Here is an 18,376-nt window from a genome sequence, read left to right as displayed (position 1 = left end):
TACTGCTACTCTCCGTCCTCCTTGGTGAAACTCTAGGCCAGCCCGGCATGTGTTCCGCCAACAAGATAGGACTTCTTCTTCTTCGTTTGATTTGATTGGCGGTTGGCAACCAGCTTAGAGGTGCATTACCACCACCTACCGGACGCGATATTTCTTTTCGGATGATGGCGAAGCATCGACATCAATGTGGCGAAGGCTGAAGGCACCCTGTCTGTGATTGTACAGTCTAATGGCCTAACGTCAAACGTTCATCTAATCAGATTCGCTTGGCTATCCTGCGTGTGTTTGTGGTCATCAGTGGGTCAGACAGACAGTAATTTCGCTAGCATGCATGAAAGACGCCACTGTGTGTTTATGTTTTTGATTAAAAATAACGCTAAATAAATAAAAAATATCGCGTGCAATGATGAGAGCGGCTTCTGTGCCAACCGATACTTCCGGCGGCGGCGCTGCGGAGCAGTTGATACCCAATCTAATGCAATTTCAACACAAAGAAGAAGAACTTCCGCTGCAGAGGTCACGTGACTTCCTGTCGGTTGCAGGCTAACCAATCAGCGCTCCCGATGTCCCGGTTGCAGGCTAACCAATCAGCGCTCCCGATGTCTGGTTTGAACTAGTGTCCTCTAGTAAGAGAGTGGCGTCAGCGGAGGACCAAAATGCAAGAATCATTAGCCAATGAACAGCCAGGAATGGGTCTCGCGCTACTTTTGCATGCTAAAATAAAGCCGATAATGTACAATTTGATTCATTTCAAGGGATGAAAAACCCTTTCAAAGTACAACACTGTCTATTTTGATGCAACTCGACAGTGCTGCTTTTTTTACTCAAGAGTTCCACTTTCTACTTCCTGGAAAAAAACTGGTCCATTGGAGTGAATGGAGATTTCGGAACTCTTCTATTATATGGCTCTGGTTTGAACCATATAAAAGTGCCTGCGAGCAAGGACGTCGGTCAGTGTGGTCAGTCAGTAAGAAGAAGAAGAAGAAGAAGAAGACATCGGTTAGAGAATTGGATTCCTGCATTTCGCTGTTTGCATCTACTCTCCGAGAGAATTGTGATCGAATGCTCGTCTTGTTTAAAGTACGCCTACCGGTAAGTAAATCTGAGTGAGTGATACAACTTTGTGAGTGGATTTGTAGATCATGCTACATTAACAAGCTGCTGAAGGAAAATTAACTCTTGCTCCGTTGGGACTCTGAGTTTAATGTGGGCGCCTAGCCTTTGTTTCGACCGGATGGAATTGACTGAATCAGACTGAAACAGTACGTTACTTAGCGTAGGTCGTTGACCGTTGACACAGTGTTAAAACTATCAACACTGGTGAGCTTTGCCAACAGGTTTAACCACATCTAGACGTTGGCATTTTGTCTGTCACTTGGGCTGGCCGTTACCCCGCTAGCCGGGCGCTTCTCGCTCATACTGAGCGCCCGGCGACCCACGACGCATTTCCAATGAGACAGTCGTGCCGCTCTCACGTCTAGGTATAAAAACGAACCTTTAGAAACTTGACGTGAAGACGCTATCCGATGGCCAACATCCCCTTCTTTTAAATAAATATAGTTGCCGCTTCCAAATTGTTGCATAAAATCCACTTTTCTGTCTTTGAAAAACCGAAAATCATGAATCTGGAGCGGTTGGTGATATACTGTAGTAGGCTACAATCGAAAGCTCTGGCCAGACTTGTCCAGGCTTGTCCGGCGCTATGAGCCGCGGCAGTCGGCCCAATTCATGGTCACTGTAGACTAGAGCATCAAATTTGCTGCGGGGGAACGAGCTGGTCACTCACCTTGGCACGACGCATATTGACAACAAGACAACCTGCTGCAAAACTGTGAAATTAGTCAAGTTTGACCCCAAACAGGATATAGCAGGAGGCGTGGCTATCCTATGGCACAAAAAGCTGGACTCTGCAATAAATGTTATAGGGCTTGAAACTGGTATATTGCTGTAAAGCTAAAGTTCAGCAACAAAGAATTTATCATCCTAATGTTGACACACCTTTTGAATGTCATCAAAATGAGGATGAATATTTGAATAGATTAGCTTTTATAAATTATTTGATCTCTGATAGTCTATCTGCAAGTGTGTATGTGTGGTTGGTGACTGACATGAATGCTGACACACACACACACACACACACACGTATGGGTATACTAATTATATGATATGGTATGATTAATTGATTGATTGTTATATTTCTTTCAGTGTGCAAAAGTCAAGAGTGGCCATAATGGGTTATTGTCCGTGGATGCGCCGCTCAGACCTTCAGGTAACAATCCACACACGCACAGAGGCACATGAGACACTGAATCCACTTGTACTACAAGCCTTTGTATACAACTGCACCTAAAACAAATCACTTAATTCTTCTTACCTTCCCCTCTCCTCAGATGCTCAGAGAGTCACTCCTAAGCCCCCCGCCGCTGCTCAGGACGCCTCGTGTGGCGGAGGAAGCTATGGCGGAGGAGTATGCTCCTATACTACATCCATGGTATGCTCGCGCCTCCCTCCTGTTCCCAGGAGGCCGAAGCCAAACGAGGAACCAGCGCACCAGGCAGATGGGGGCAGACCACCAGGCTCAGCGCACCATGCAGCAGCAGCCGGACTATGTGAAAGACATTTACAGTCTTAGGTCACTGTCGTGCCTCAGGACGCCTCGTGTGGCGGAGGTAGCTATGGCGGAGGAGTATGCTCGTCCCTCCCTCCTGGTCCCAGGAGGCCAAAACCTAACAAGGAACCAGCGCACCAGGCAGATGGGGGCAGACCACCAGGCTCAGCGCACCATGCAGCAGCCGGAATATGTGGAAGACATTTACAGTCTTAGGTCACTGTCGTGCCTCAGGACGCCTCGTGTGGCGGAGGTAGCTATGGCGGAGGAGTATGATCGCCCCTCCCTGCTGGTCCCAGGAGGCCAAAACCTAACAAGGAACCAGTGCACCAGGCAGATGGGGGCAGACCACCAGGCTCAGCGCACCATGCAGCAGCAGCCGGACTATGTGAAAGACATTTACAGTCTTAGGTCACTGTCGTGCCTCAGGACGCCTCGTGTGGCGGAGGTAGCTATGGCGGAGGAGTATGCTCGCCCCTCCCTCCTGGTCCCAGGAGGCCAAAACCTAACGAGGAACCAGCGCACCAGGCAGATGGGGGCAGACCACCAGGCTCAGCGCACCATGCAGCAGCAGCCGGACTATGTGAAAGACATTTACAGTCTTAGGTCACTGTCGTGCCTCAGGACGCCTCGTGTGGCGGAGGTAGCTATGGCGGAGGAGTATGCTCGCCCCTCCCTCCTGGTCCCAGGAGGCCAAAACCAAACCAGGAACCAGCGCACCAGGCAGATGGGGGCAGACCACCAGGCTCAGCGCACCATGCAGCAGCCGGAATATGTGAAAGACATTTACAGTCTTAGGTCACTGTCGCGCCTCAGGACGCCTCGTGTGGCGGAGGTAGCTATGGCGGAGGAGTATGCTCGCCCCTCCCTCCTGGTCCCAGGAGGCCAAAACCTAACAAGGAACCAGCGCACCAGGCAGATGTGGGCAGACTACCGGGCTCAGCGCACCATGCAGCAGCAGCCGGACTATGTTGAAGACATTTACCGTCTTAGGTCACTGTCGCGCCTCAGGACGCCTCGTGTGGTGGAGGAGTCTCCAGACTCGGCTCTCCCATCCCGCTTGCTCCTCTGGTAACATCATCAGCCTCGCAGGGCCACTGCTGGGGCTCTCTTATCAGGCATCGGCCCGCTGGGTCCTCTGAAGGCAACTCCCTGCTGCGAGGAACTCTCATCAGATAGAAATAGTTTTGCGGGGTTTTACAGGGATTTGGACAGTTTTCTTTTTAGATAATGTCAAAAGTACACTTCCTCCAACGGAGAGGGAAAGGTACATTGAGAAAATGAACTCAGTTGGCCTGGAGCACTGTCCCTTTTCATTGCTCAAATACAACGCTGGATAAACGATCCTGAAGTGAAATACTATGACATGAGCTTTTAGGCATGTTTAAATGAATGAAAACAACGCTGGTGTAACGTCAGACAGATGGCATCAGACGCGCTGGCGTTCTCCTATGTCACGTAGTTGCACACAAAGATCATATATATGGAAGATGAACACAGCACAGGTAATAATTTTAATGTTAACACAACAATTAAAAACATGAATTGAGTGTTGCAGCTGCTACCTGTAGTGCAATGAATGACTTGATGTGGTATAATGGCACAAAACAGGCCTTGTCTTAAATTCGTAAATGTACAGACTGTTTTTTTTTTTTGTTTTTTTTGCCTATGGAAGTTTATGGTCTGCCTTTTTATTACCTTGTTTTTTGGCGTTTATGTTCTGTTACAGAGGGATTTTTATTTTGTTCACATTGGCACTATCAACTCTTTGTACTGTGAGCATTGCCGTTTTGCACTTTGTGGCATTTGTTTTGCATTTTTAAACATGTTGCACTAAGTGGTTTGATTTTCATTTTGTCATTTTAACTTGTCTTTTTTTTGTCAATTTCTATCTTACTGTCCATTATTGTGAGATACCTTTTATAATAAAATTAGATAACTATTCTGAAAAAGTGTCTACATTTTGCCTCTCCCCTACTATAGAAGAACAAGCTATTTATGCAAAGCATCAAAAGGGTACAGAAATAACCATCGCTTATTATTATAGCATAATGTTAGGTATGCATATTACAGACATTGGCATAAGAGCAATATGTCAGATGTTATAGTTGACCCCTTTATTGAATTTCCTTGTGATACACCGATCTAAATGTACATTATAGCCTAATGCCATATGAGGATCAGCATTTTGAATATGAGTTGACCTTGATGCTTTCCTGAAGATAGAACTGATTTGTGTTCATATTGGAGGCCATTTGCTTGAAATAACACAAATGGGATCAGTGTTGGGCAAGTTACTCTCAAAATGTAATATACTACTTATTACTAGTTACTTTCATTTGAAAGTAATAAGTTACTTTACAATATTACTGTCTGTGTAGAGTAACTCCTTACTCATTACACTACTTTTGCATTACTTTCACCAAAACAACAGCAGCAGCAGAATGACATCGCCACCCTGGAACCATCCCAAAAAATAATTTCAACTGCCTTGAAGTCAGTGTAAACCGCCCAAAATTCTAAATGTTATTCTTTTCCTTTGTTATTGTCATATATAGTGGTTATATGCATAAAAACACACAGTCTGATAAGGAAATTATTGTATCTTTATTTAAATATGTGCTTTGATTAAAAAAAGGTAACTCAATTTGTAACTTGAGTTACTTGACAAAGTACGGTAACTGGTATAATATTACTGAAATCCTATAAGTAATCAGTTATATTACTGAGTTACTGCTAAAAGTAATATAAAAGTGATTCAGATCATTCAGATAGTAGGATGATGGGTTTTATGCTGCCTTAAAGTGCTCATACTGTAAACTCCCACTTCTGAGGTTATCAACAAAACTGGACACTCATTCAAGTATGGGTTGAAAATAAAAGCTATCTCTGCGCCACTTGAATTCTAAAATAAAACAAGAGTCAAATTCGTTTTTTATAGCCTCTATTGGCTATAAAAAACGAATTTGACTTTATTTTAGAATTCAAGTGGCGCAGAGATAGTTTGTGTTTCAGAATGAAGGTGAGGAGATCAGGCATGTAGCCTAAACGTGTCTCCTCAACTCGGGTGAACATTTTTAAATTCCTGACAGCACGTGAAAAGCAACATCTACTTTCAGGTAGCCTACATTTGCTCATTTCAGGGAACTTGGTGTGGAATGGTGTCTCTCAAGCAGCTGTAAGGAGGAACTGGAAGGTTTCACATGCCTCGTGTATGGCCATGGTCGTGAGAAGAAAGCTTATGCAGTGCGTGTGAAGATGATCCGCAAGATGTTCGGAGAGGATTAGTCGCACTCGGCTAAGTCAAACGTGGACCTTGGATATATATATATATATATATATATATATATATATATATATATATATATATATACTACTATATATACTACTACTGAAGCTACATAGCACAAAAATATGACTATATATATATATGACTATATATATATATATATATATATATATATATATATATATATATATATATATATATATATATATATATATATAGTATACATCCTACAATATTTTAAGTCATATTTTTGTGCTATGTAGCTTCAGCAATCCAGTAGGTGGCGGTAATGTAACATTTAATGATGCCAACTGCTATAAAACCCCGAAGAAGAAGAAGAAGAAGAATGTTTTCGTTGACGCCATCGATGTGCGACAGAAACACGCTTCGGCGCAAAGCATCATGGTAGATGCAGTTATCCTGCTCTGCTGACGTAGCTGTCACCGGCAAAATTAACTGAAGCAAGCAACTGACGTCTGGTTGTAGCCACCGCGTTATATTCAGGTATTTGGGCGGTTGAGGATGAATGTGTATAAGTTAGTGCTGTTGTTTTGAATGAAATGACTTTGACCAGCTGACGTTAACTCAATGTAGTCATTCAAACAACGTTAGCTAACTAGCGTTAACTAACGTTATCTGCTGTGAAGGAAAGACAGACAGCTGCTCTCCAACGTTACGTTAGCTGCACTTAACATGTAACTTAGTACCTTTGCTAAATGTGAAGCTTTTGCAGTCAATTTCCTGAACTTATATACTCGACTCTCTCTCTCTCTCTCTCTCTCTCTCTCTCTCTCTCTCTCTCTCTCTCTCTCTCTCTCTCTCTCTCTCTCTCTCTCTCTCTCTCTCTCTCTCTCTCTCTCTCTTCAGTCAGTATGGGTCGTGGTTACATAGCAGAAGATGCTGTGGAGGGCTATCTGTCCAAACTGTGTGAACCAGGAGTAGTTCCAGTCACAGGCCTGCTCATCGGCCAGGTATAAGGCTCCTTCATCAACACAGTCTAATCTAACATCCTTTTTTGTAAACTATCTTTTGCTCACTTGGGTGTGTTCATTATGCCATTCTGGATGATCATTCACAGCTATCAGACAAACAGTCAAACAGCAGCAGGTTGTAATGTATAATCAGGCTGCATCCTGGACACCTAACACACAAAATAACACAATACATATACTGTTAACCTTCTTATGCTCTGCCCCCAAATTGGCTAAACATGTCTCTTGAGTTGTGTCTAGCCTTCATGTCATGTGATATGATGCACTGCTGAATCTGATATATCATGTGCTCTTGTGGAGTCACATTATTTGATGCTAATCACCGCCACCACCCCCAAACTCTGTCTCCACAACAGAGCTCTGCCCAGAGGGATTTTGTTGTCATGGCAACCCGGACCCCCCAAATGGACGAGTCTACTGCAGCGGCTGGAAGCTCATTGGACAAGGACTGGGTCACTGAGCACGCCCGGCAGGTAGGCACATAGGGACAGGTCAATAATAACAAAGTCATTCTCCCAGCACAGTGTGATGATGAGTTGCTGTGTGCTTCTAGGTGTCCAGGATGCTGCCTGGAGGGCTGTGTGTACTAGGAGTCTTCATCATCACTGATACCGATGCCAAAGACACACTGAACACACTCCGAAAGGTCAGATTCATACAAGGACACAAACACTTGGAGGATACTTTCATCATATTGGTTAAAGTTTTGGACATTTATAGGCTACATGCAGGTCTAAGGGCTATGCTAATTGTAATTTGATTTAATCAATTTATTAATACAATAAACAAGACTACACCCCTAGACACATGATCACCTCACTTCTGCAGACTGGACAGTTGCCATTACACAAATAATTAATAATAGTAAATAATATTGTAAATCTCAAATACATTATTTCATGATTACATTAATTCATTCAATGTCAAAATCAGTCACATTGACCCCAAAACACATTTTGAGCTTTATGCACTGTGCAGTGGTAGCGCTCGCCTCACAGCAACAAGGTCCCGGTTCGATTCCTGCCAGGCTGCCTATTTGCCCAGGTGGGCTATCTCGTGAAAAGGGCCTTTCTGTGTGGAGTTTGCATGTTCTACTCATGCTCCCATGGTATTTCCTCCAAGAAGCCCCCATGAAAAACATAGGCCTACAGAAGAACATTCGCTGACCAGTGACGACTGAGATGAAGTTGGCCCCCAGGCGCTGTGAGGAAAAAAAGCTCCCCACCACTCATTCACTCAAGTGTGTGTGTGTGTGTGTGTGTGGTGTGGTGTGTGTGTGTGTGTGTGTGTGTGTGTGTAGCTGGTTTTTGCAGTGGAACAACTGATCTCCGGGGATCGCCTGTGGAGCCCCGCGGACGACGACGTCACAGATCGCATCACACTGCACGTCAACCCCAAAACCAGGAAGTATCCTTCTCCACAGCCATCTGATTGGATCAGATAGCCCCCAATAGATGGATGGATAGAGATGAAGGGATACGACCGATATGCTCTAGCATAAAAGTATTATACGTGGTACAGAATACACAGGAAATGATGAGTTTTTGTGGCTGTTCCTTAACTCACCATGTCAGAACCGTCTGCAGAACCTTTGATGTCAGAGACCCCAAGGTTAGTTTACATAGCATGCTGTCAGAAAGTATTCAACCTCTTTTCAGTGACACTCCAAATCAGGTTAAGGTGTATCCAAATTCCTTTGCATGTCCTTAAGAGTTCTCCAATTAAGTGTAATTAAGTGGTTATGCCCACCTGTTGTTCCAATCTATACCTTTTAGATCATCTGTTTATTTCCAATGCATGATACACAAATAGCTGGATAAGGTGTAATGTAATCATCTGGCTGTAAGTTAACGAGATTGTGATTGGCTGTTTCAGAGCACGGCCAAGCCTGCTGATTGGAAGTACCAGTCCGGTGTGTGTTCCTCCTGGATTACGGTGTCATGTTGTCTAGATTTGGACATGATGTTGGCACTGCCAGAGGACCGAACCAGCACAGAAAGCATGGAGAAATGTCTCATGGTTAGCACGCACGCACGCACACACACACACACGCACGCACGCGCGCGCGCGCATGCACACACCTGCCTTTTACTTTTACATTGTGACCGTATAGTGTACATTGATTGGAGTTGGTCCCCGGGCGCTGCACTGTGGCTGCCCACTGCTCCTAGTCCTAGGAAGCTTCCTAGTAGAGGATGGGTCAAATGCAGAGGATGAATTTCCCCATGGGGATAAATAAAGGATAACTTAACTTAACTTATAACAATATCCACTACACTCTTATCATATACAAATATATTCTTGCATTTAAACAAAAGCATACATATCACTGACTCTAAATGCTCAGTTTTACACAACAATATTTTTGCTTTACTACCACCTTCTGGTGGTTCCAAAAAAATGCAAGCACATACTGTAACTAACACATGCAAGTCTTGGCAGTCTTCACAAAAGGATTTTCACCCAATTAACTGTTGATTTACATAGCATATAATACAGCACTTTTAACACATATTAACATACCTCTAATAATAGGACACACAACCACAATCGGTAGGCACTTTAATTAGAACATAAGAATTCAGATAAATTATCGTTGTTGGTCCCAAATTAAACAGAAATTGAAATGTATACATTAATTATTCATTAATCATTCATACTGTTACTCTTACACACATGCAAAGATGCACACAGTTACAAAACCCATACAGACATTCAATTCAGCAGCTTGAGTGGAACTGTTCTCAGGTCAGGTCTTTTGTTTCAGGAGGGACTGAAAGCGTGGGCACACCAGATTGAGGACGGAGTTTGTCTGATTGATGGCAAGAGGCTGCCGGTTGACAAAGAGCTCACAGCAGGCCAGGTGAAGGACTCCTGTCACCTACTGATCTAAATCAGAGGTTCTCAAATGTTTTTCAGCCAAGGACCCCTTACAAGATAGAAAATATACCGGGGACCCCCTCATTCTGATTTGTGATTTTGGGCTAAGCTTAATTGTTTCCACAGTAACGTGCTGACTTTTAATTTGATAGGTTTGTTATTAGAATGTAATCCATGAACCATTTTAGATTTAAAGCATAAACTATTTTCGTTGAACTATGAAGATTTTGCAAATTTTTATTTTATTTTTTTATTTTTATTACATTACATTTACATTACGTCATTTAGCAGACGCTTTTGTTTTGTCCAAAGCGACTTACAATATCACAATTTGTCAACAGTACAGAAAATCACCATGCAACACAATCAATGACAGCCAAGATATTTTGATAGACTAGCACCATGTAGGAAGTAGTTTGAGAAGGAATAAGTAACATGTAGCATTTTTTTTTTTTTTTTTTTTTTTTTTTACCTGAAAACTTTTCGCGGACCCCCTGGCAAAGTTCCACGGACCCCTGGGGGTCCGCGGACCCCCATTTGAGAACCACTGATCTAAATCAATATGAAACTGAATCTAAACAATACAACTCATTCTCTGATTGGAGGGAGGACAGGAGGGAGAATCTAACTCTGGCTTTTCTCTGCAGAGGAGGAACGTGAAACAGACTCTCACTGCTCAGCTGCTCGTCACACCGGTAAACACACACACACACACACACACACACACACACACACACACACACACACACACACATACACGCACGCACACACACACACACACACACACACACACACACACACACACACACACACACACACACACACACACACACACTAGTGTTTTATAAAGGCAACCTGCTCGATGTCACCTCAGCAAGGAAAGACATTGGCTCCAATGTGAAGGCTGCAGTACAGTACATGTCACAGGGTTCCTACGCAGGTCTGGAAAGTCTGGAAAACTATTAAAGATAATTGTGATCATTTCCAGCTATTGAATAGATTGGTGATTTGAAGAAAAAAAAAAGTCTGCAAAAGCTTGTGGTTCACGTCTGATACTTAAGAAAAATAATAGAGGTCCGCACACTGTATAATGCTCCCGAAGTGGATTTATTAAAAGCACAACGTTTCGGACGTCACGTCCTTCATCAAGGTGCAATGACCACGTCTGATACTCACATAATTATGGTAAAATCGGGCTTCTCTAGTCCAATGGTTCTCAACCTTTTTGAACCGCGACTCCCAAAAAACTTTAGGCTGGGGTTCGCGACCCCCCCTCCCTCCGCAACCCAACCCAATGACATTGCGCACGCATTCACACACTGATTTCACTCGCTCACTGAACTCGTTTTTATAGTTTATATAGCTCTATAATACATTAAACCATTGGTATGGGATATTTCATCATCATGGGAGAAAAATAATTTATTTTCTTTTTTCTCTTTTGACAATCATGCTGCGACCCCCCCCCCCCAAAATAATCTCGCGACCCCCTGGGGGGGTCCCGACCCCCAGGTTGAGAACCACTGCTGTAGTCTACCAACCACTCAAAGCACTTTACTGCTGACATTCACACACACACCCATGACGGCAAGCTACGACGCAGGGTGCCGGCGCAACCATCGGGAGCAATTTGGGGTTCAGTATCTTGCCTAAGGTCACTTTGACAAGTGGACTGGAGGAACCGGGAATCGAACCACCGACGGTCGGCGGACCGACCTCCTCGTTAGTGGACGGCCCGCTCTACCTCCTGAGCCACAGCCGCTCCGCAGCGTTGATGTTGTTGTAGAGCCACTTTGAGTCCACAGTTGATGTTGATGTGAAGAATAATGCTCAGAAGTATTGCTCATATTTACCCCGCCACTGCATTATATCGTATCAATTCACCAAAATCAAATCCAGTCATGGTTACATGGTTAGAACACAGGGTCTGCCTGGAAAAATATGGAACTTTTAAAATGGAAAACCGTGTAGGAACCCTGCCAATCATCTCACATATTCTGATTTGTCGCTTCATCTTCACCTCTGGCAGAAGGTACAGGTTGCTAGGAGGACAGAACGCCTTAACCACAGCTTTCCCCCCCAAAGCCATGCAACTGTTAAATACTCAACAGTCTGATTCACTGCATATTAGGGGTGGGGGAAAAAATCGATACACCATAGTATCGCGATATTTTGCCTGACGATATTGTATCGATATTTGGACGCCGAGTATCGATATTGCAAAAAATAAAATAAAAATAAAATAAAATTGCATGCCATGCCAGGCCACCGGGCTGCTATAAACTTTAGTTCCAAGGCCAGCAGTAAACAAACGGTAGCATATTTTCATTTTGTTTTAACAGTAACATGTTATGTGTTGTATATTCTGTCCTACAACAGCAGGGACCATGTTGGAAATAAGTGTTCTCTCTTTTACATGTTATCCATTGGATTTTGTAAATTCTTTATATCCATAAATAAAAATCAATCAATCAGCTAATTCCACCGGCTGCGTGGTAATGAAAGAAACTTGAACTTGATCTATATGCAGTGATATGGCCTAGTTAGCATGGGCCAGATGATTGTCTATCAAAGGTCAAATCAAGGTCTAGAAAAAGAATAGATTCTTTATTCATTGAAAATGTGTAGGAACCCTGATGACATTCATGAAATAGTTCCATAAGTGGTCTCCTCTCTGTCAGTGTGAACAGAGGCTGACAGAAGCGGTGCAGCAGTGCGGAGGCAGTGTCTCCGTCAGAGGGGCGATCCACAGCAGAGCCTACCTACACAGCAACAAGCCCAAAGCCAGCCTGGCTGAGAAGGTAAGGCTTTAAGACCCTGGCGAGTGTTCAATGAGGGCAAAAGATGCATACATGACTGGCTTTAAGACCCTGGCGAGTGTTCAACGAAGGCAAAAGATGCATACATGACTGGCTTTAAGACCCTGGCGAGTGTTCAATGAAGGCAAAAGAAGCATACATGACTGAAGCTGGCAAACTCCACAGCTGCTGAAGCGGGACGTGGTTTCTACGGTGGCTGTCAGGATCCAGATGCTCCTGGAAGAGCTGGCAGCAGAGCAGGAGAGCAAAGGGGACTCCAGAGACACACAGCGGACAGGTAGCACAGACACAGATCAGTTTCTTTCTTTCTTTCTTTCTTTCTTTCTTTCTTTCTTTCTTTCTTTCTCTCTTTCTCTCTTTCTCTTTCTTTCTTTCTTTCTTTCTCTCTTTCTCTCTTTCTCTCTTTCTCTCTTTCTCTCTTACTTCCTACCTTCCTTCAGAATAAAACTGCCTTCCCATAAACAAAAGTGCACAGCAGTCCGGTCCCAAAAGGCATATTATTTTGTGCTAATTCTCCCCATGGTGGCGCTGTAGCAACCGTCTGAAGTTCAAAGCTTATAAAATGACCGTGTGCTACGGCTTTGCAACTTTTACCAAAATGTTGACCCAAGTGCGAAGAAACTTTCGCTGTCTTGTTCTTTATTTTTTTCCAGTGTTTTTCCTCAAATCCAGACCAAAAATAAATCAAAATCCCCAACTTTTCTTTAAAGGTATAAAGTACACTTTTTACATCTTTCTTTCCCCTAGTAGACTAAAGAGTTTTTGCCGTTGTTTTAGATTTGATAGAGGCTCAGACACAAAGCATTCTGAATTGAATACTAAAACCCTTTCTTTCTGTCTCTCTGTGTCTCTGTCTCTCTGTGTCTCTGTGTCTCTCTGTGTCTCTGTCTCTCTGTCCCAGGGCACTTGGGCCTCCCTCGGCGGGTGTTCTGCGCGGTGCGAGGCGCGGCCGGGCCTGTGTGTGTGTGCGACTACCAGTTCAGTGACGAGGGTCTGTCTGAGGTCAGGGACAGGCTGCAGGAGATGCTGGACATGGAGACGACAGACCAGGATTTAGACACAAGGCAGGAAATGACTGCTGCTGAGTCCACCGAGAGCAACCAGTGCACAGCAGGTGGGGATAGATAGATAGATAGATAGATAGATAGATAGATAGATAGATAGATAGATAGACAGACTGACAGATATTTCTTTGTCGTTTGTCTAAGCACGTACGGTCAGTATTAGCATCACTATCAGTAGTTTTAGTGTTAGGTGTACTGTTGTGGGGTTTTTTTTCCTCTTTTTTTTCTCTCTTTTTAATTCAGTCTTCAGACAACCTTCTACAAGATTTCACTTTGTACAATCTTTTCTTTTCCCTTTTTTTAATATAACAAAATTAAAAGACTAATCACAATCACTGCAAAATAAGAGTAAACCAAAAGGACAACACACAAAGGAAACAGACACAAAAAATAAGAAAGAATGGAACAAGTGTAGCAGAGAAACAGGGCAGTATTAACCCTTCAGTCTATCATTCTAACAGAAATCTGTTCTGAATGGTTTGACAAAATCACCCCATCCCTCCCAGCACATTTCAAAAGCATCTGTCTTGAGTCTCAGAGCAAATGTTAGCATTTCCACTACATAGATACTATGCATCACATTAAGCCAGTCTGACACAGTAGGTGAGTTAAGGTCTCATTATGCTTTCCGCATCAGCGAGGAACGCGAGTGTCCGCGCGGAAAAGTGACGTCAAATCAGCAGACACGCCCCTCCGCAAGGCTCCGTGCGGACGGTTTTCGAGCGGCCGTGCGTACGCCGAATTTTGTAACTACGCGGACGCGGACGGGCGGACAAAGTGGAGTTTTCAAGACTCGCGCTCAATTCCGCCTGCAGAAACCCACACAGAGTATACAAGCTCCACACGTTTCCTCGTCTCTCATTTCCGTGCGGCCGGCCAAAGCGTCAAGCATATAATCCAGGCTTAAAGGTAAAGTCCCACTGATTGTCACACACCTGAGTGTGCGAAATTTGTTCTCCGCATTTGACCCATCCCCTGGGGGAGCGGTGAGCGGCAGCAGCGCCGCACTCTGGAATCATTATGATGATCTAACCCCCCAATTCCAACCCTTTGATGCTGAGTGCCAAGCAGGGAGGCAAATGGGTCCCATTTTTATAGTCTTTGGTATGACTCGGCCGGGGATCGAACTCACAACCTCCCAGTCTCAGGGCGGACACTCAGACCACAAGGCCATTGAGCTGGTCTTTTGTTTATCCATCTTTTCATGATAGCCTTCTTGCTGGCGACTAGCATTAATTTGAACATATACATCTCAGCAAAACCATTGATCATTTGGGGCATCCTACCCAAATACAAGACCTGAAAACAGTGATCAATCACAATCTTTAGTACCTTCTCCTTCATACTGTTTCTTATTTTACCCCAGAATGCACTGATCATAGGACAGTCCCAAAATATATGGTAGTGATCCGCTCTTTCTTCCCCACACCCCCTCCAACAACATGTTTGACCCCCCCTAGATTGAATTGGTGTTCAAAAATATCTGACTATGTTTTTCCATTGGAACTCCCTCCACGACAGAGAGTTTGTGGTCTTCCACTGTCTTTCAGTTATCATTTCCCATTCCTCCCGCGTCACAGTGAAATTCCCCTCACCTTCTTCCCATTTTTCTTTTAAATAAAAAGTGCGCCCCCCCCCCCCCCCCCCCCCCCCAGCACTTGAAGACCCCTATATAGCTTTGAGATGTTTTTAGAACCTTGATCAGCACTATACGCTGAGAGAAAGACCTTCATTTTTCCCAAGGTGACATTTCAGCTTACTATCGCCAATTATAGCCTGAAGTGGAACTCTGGTGGAGTACTGGCACTCGATTGACTTCCAAGACGCTGAATAGGCCGGGTTGCATATACGTACATACCATGCGCTGCCTGGTAGTATGTTCTAAGACAGGGAAGTGCCAGCCCCCCCTTATCCCTTGGGACCTGGAGGGTCTTGAATCTAACCATTGGCTTTTTTCCCTGCCAGAGAAACCTAGAGAGCCACATATCCCATTCTGAAAACGTTGTATCTGTTATCTCCACAGGCTCAGAGTCTGAAACAAGTACGTACTGTTGTGTTTTAGGACAAACGACGTGTGTTGTGTGTTTCCAGAGCCTGCTGTACAGACAGTAGTGGAGCCCAAGAGGAACACCTACATTGGTAATAATAATAATAATATAATATTAATAATCCACTATGGCAACAACTACAACTGTGTACTGTTCTTGTCTGTATTAATGTGTGTGAGCTCGACCAGTCACTGTTATTTTCAGGGCTTGACATTAACTTATTTGCTCACCAACCACTGTGGCCAGTGGCTTTCCAAAGTTACTAGCCACTCTGCAATTTCACATCGCCACAATTTTGTTGTTGGGAAATTCAGTTTTATTTGATTAAAGTTGACCGGTGTGCTACAATGTACCTGAAGATCTAGATGTACAGCCCTTTTAAATGTAAACGACCACTCTAAACACCCAAATCAAGAGTACATAAAAGTATAGCACTAACAGTCATCAAATATCCAGCTCTGATAAGGTTGTGTATAAAGCTCATCAGTCTAGTAAGACCTGGCCGATACAGACATCAGTTTAATAAGACCTGGCCGATACAGACATCAGTCTAGTAAGACATGGCTGATACAGACATCAGTCTAATAAGACCTGGCTGATACAGACATCAGTCTAATAAGACCTGGCTGATACAGACATCAGTCTAATAAGACCTGGCTGATACAGACATCAGTCTAGTAAGACATGGCTGATACAGACATCAGTCTAGTAAGACCTGGCCGATACAGACATCAGTCTAGTAAAAGACCTGGCCGATACAGACATCAGTCTAGTAAGACATGGCTGATACAGACATCAGTCTAGTAAGACCTGGCTGATACAGACATCAGTCTAGTAAAAGACCTGGCTGATACAGACATCAGTCTAGTAAGACATGGCTGATACAGACATCAGTCTAGTAAAAGACCTGGCCGATACAGACATCAGTCTAGTAAGACATGGCTGATACAGACATCAGTCTAGTAAGACATGGCCGATACAGACATCAGTCTAGCAAGACATGGCCGATACAGACATCAGTCTAGCAAGACATGGCCGATACAGACATCAATCTAGTAAGACATAGCTGATACAGACATCAGTCTAGTAAGACATAGCTGATACAGACATCAGTCTAGTAAGACCTGGCTGATACAGACATCAGTCTAGTAAGACCTGGCTGATACAGACATCAGTCTAGTAAGACATGGCTGATACAGACATCAGTCTAATAAGACATGGCCGATACAGACATCAGTCTAGTAAGAGTGACTGTGTTACCACTGCCGACTTCTACCTGCATTTACTTAGCGGGTGCTTATGTCAAGCCCTGCTTATTTTTGCTTGTTTCCCCACTACTTGTGTGGCTACTTTCCTCCGCTAATCCAACTACTGTAATATAGCAGCAGCTCTCAATGTGGGCGTGGCATCCTCTGCAATCCTTACGTTTGGGAGATTCCTCACCAAAATCAAGGGCACTTTTATTACTAATGAACTGGTGCCATTAGAACCGTTAGACCTGTGTGTGTGTGTGTGTGTGTGTGTGTGTGTGTGTGTGTTCTAACACGTGGTCCTGATTCAACTCTCTCCTCTGTGGCCTTTAGGTGTCGCCATGGCTTCTGTTGTCGCCCTGCTTGCTACTGCTGCCTCCCTGCTCTACCTCCAGGACTTTTGACACACACACACACACACACACACACACACACACACACAACAAAGTGTTTGATTTGATCATTTCAGTTGTCTACAAAGTATTTGTGTACAGTAAGTTATGTTTCAAGATGTATTCCCCCTCCCCCCACAAAAAAAGTGTAATTTTCTTGTTAAATTTCTTATGGCTTCCTTCCTTCTGCCTCATAAGAAAATTCCAAGGCAACCAATCAGGGTTTTCTAGGACATAACTAGCCAATCACAGCATATGAACAAGGGCTTTAACTGCTGAATACTGGAGAGGGATTGGCTCTAGTATTTGTGATGTCACAAATCATGCTAATTGAAAATGGCCAGTGAGCTCAGAGAAACTTTCCACTTTCAGCAAACGATTGTGAAAACAGCCTTCTAGTGTCAAACTCTGCACAGTGAAGCTCACACATCCAACTGTAGGAACAAGAAGAAAAACATATTTTTGACTTTAGTGGTCTTTAATCAATAAATTGTGTGTTGATATAAAAAGGGTCTTCTGTCTGTATTACAGAATGCATGAACCAACCTCTGTTGTAAAACCTCACTTTATCCTTCAACCCTCAGGTAAATGACCCATAGTATTAATTTTCAGTGTTAAGTAGGGATGTCACAATATATCGTCCCACGATATATCGCGATATAAAAATGTCTCAATATGTATCGTTGAGATGAAATCTCATATCGCGAGAAAAAGAAGCTGAACATGGTGGCACTGATCTGCATCTGATTGTATGCTCGCTCTCCTTTTCATTGCTTTGTTTGAACAGACGAGGGACGTTACAAACACGGAGGATGAAAATCGTGAAATTACTCAAATTAGCGTGGAGGTTGCCCCCTCAACTTACAAATCGATTGCAAAAAAATATTGTTAAAATATCGTATCGTTATCGTGAATCCAATATCGTGTATCGTATCGTATCGTGAACTGAGTGTATCGTGACACCCCTAGTGTTAAGGTATATGATCTATTTATGAAGGCGGGACCGTCTGTGTGCGTGCGTGTGAGTATGTATG

At 43.7% G+C, this 18,376-nt stretch overlaps 1 protein-coding gene across 3 annotated transcripts; it reads left to right on the top strand.

Moving 5' to 3' along the window:
* Positions 1-6,332: 6,332 nt before the first annotated feature.
* odr4 (odr-4 GPCR localization factor homolog) lies at positions 6,333-17,729 on the top strand. Of its 3 annotated transcripts, none has more exons than XM_083653907.1 (14): positions 6,333-6,401; positions 6,765-6,868; positions 7,246-7,362; positions 7,443-7,535; positions 8,190-8,296; positions 8,464-8,500; positions 8,765-8,908; positions 9,657-9,752; positions 10,435-10,464; positions 12,451-12,570; positions 12,754-12,865; positions 13,490-13,702; positions 15,744-15,791; positions 17,284-17,729. In XM_083653907.1, the coding sequence occupies exons 2-14, from the start codon at positions 6,770-6,772 to the stop codon at positions 17,352-17,354; spliced, it is 1,287 nt and encodes a 428-aa protein (XP_083510033.1). In that variant the 5' UTR covers positions 6,333-6,401; positions 6,765-6,769; the 3' UTR covers positions 17,355-17,729. The 3 variants fall into 3 exon arrangements, with proteins under 3 accessions (XP_083510033.1, XP_083510032.1, XP_083510034.1); XM_083653906.1 differs by having other exon boundaries at positions 10,417-10,464; XM_083653908.1 differs by lacking the exon at positions 6,333-6,401 and having other exon boundaries at positions 6,810-6,868; positions 7,248-7,362; positions 10,417-10,464.
* Positions 17,730-18,376: the final 647 nt, after the last annotated feature.

The sequence above is a fragment of the Poromitra crassiceps genome (assembly GCF_964638095.1).
Source record: "Poromitra crassiceps genome assembly, chromosome: 17".
NCBI lineage: Eukaryota > Metazoa > Chordata > Actinopteri > Beryciformes > Melamphaidae > Poromitra > Poromitra crassiceps.
Note: the sequence above shows the minus strand (reverse complement) of the source record. Positions and strands in the feature narration are given on the sequence as shown.

Bases quoted from the DNA above. Each gene is read 5' to 3' on its own strand.
- odr4 (XM_083653906.1), top strand. From the start codon at position 6,770: ATGGGTCGTGGTTACATAGCAGAAGATGCTGTGGAGGGCTATCTGTCC. The intron at 7,536-8,189 runs GTCAGATTCATA...GTGTGTGTGTAG, and splicing joins CACTGAACACACTCCGAAAG to CTGGTTTTTGCAGTGGAACA. The intron at 13,703-15,743 runs GTGGGGATAGAT...GTGTGTTTCCAG, and splicing joins GAGCAACCAGTGCACAGCAG to AGCCTGCTGTACAGACAGTA.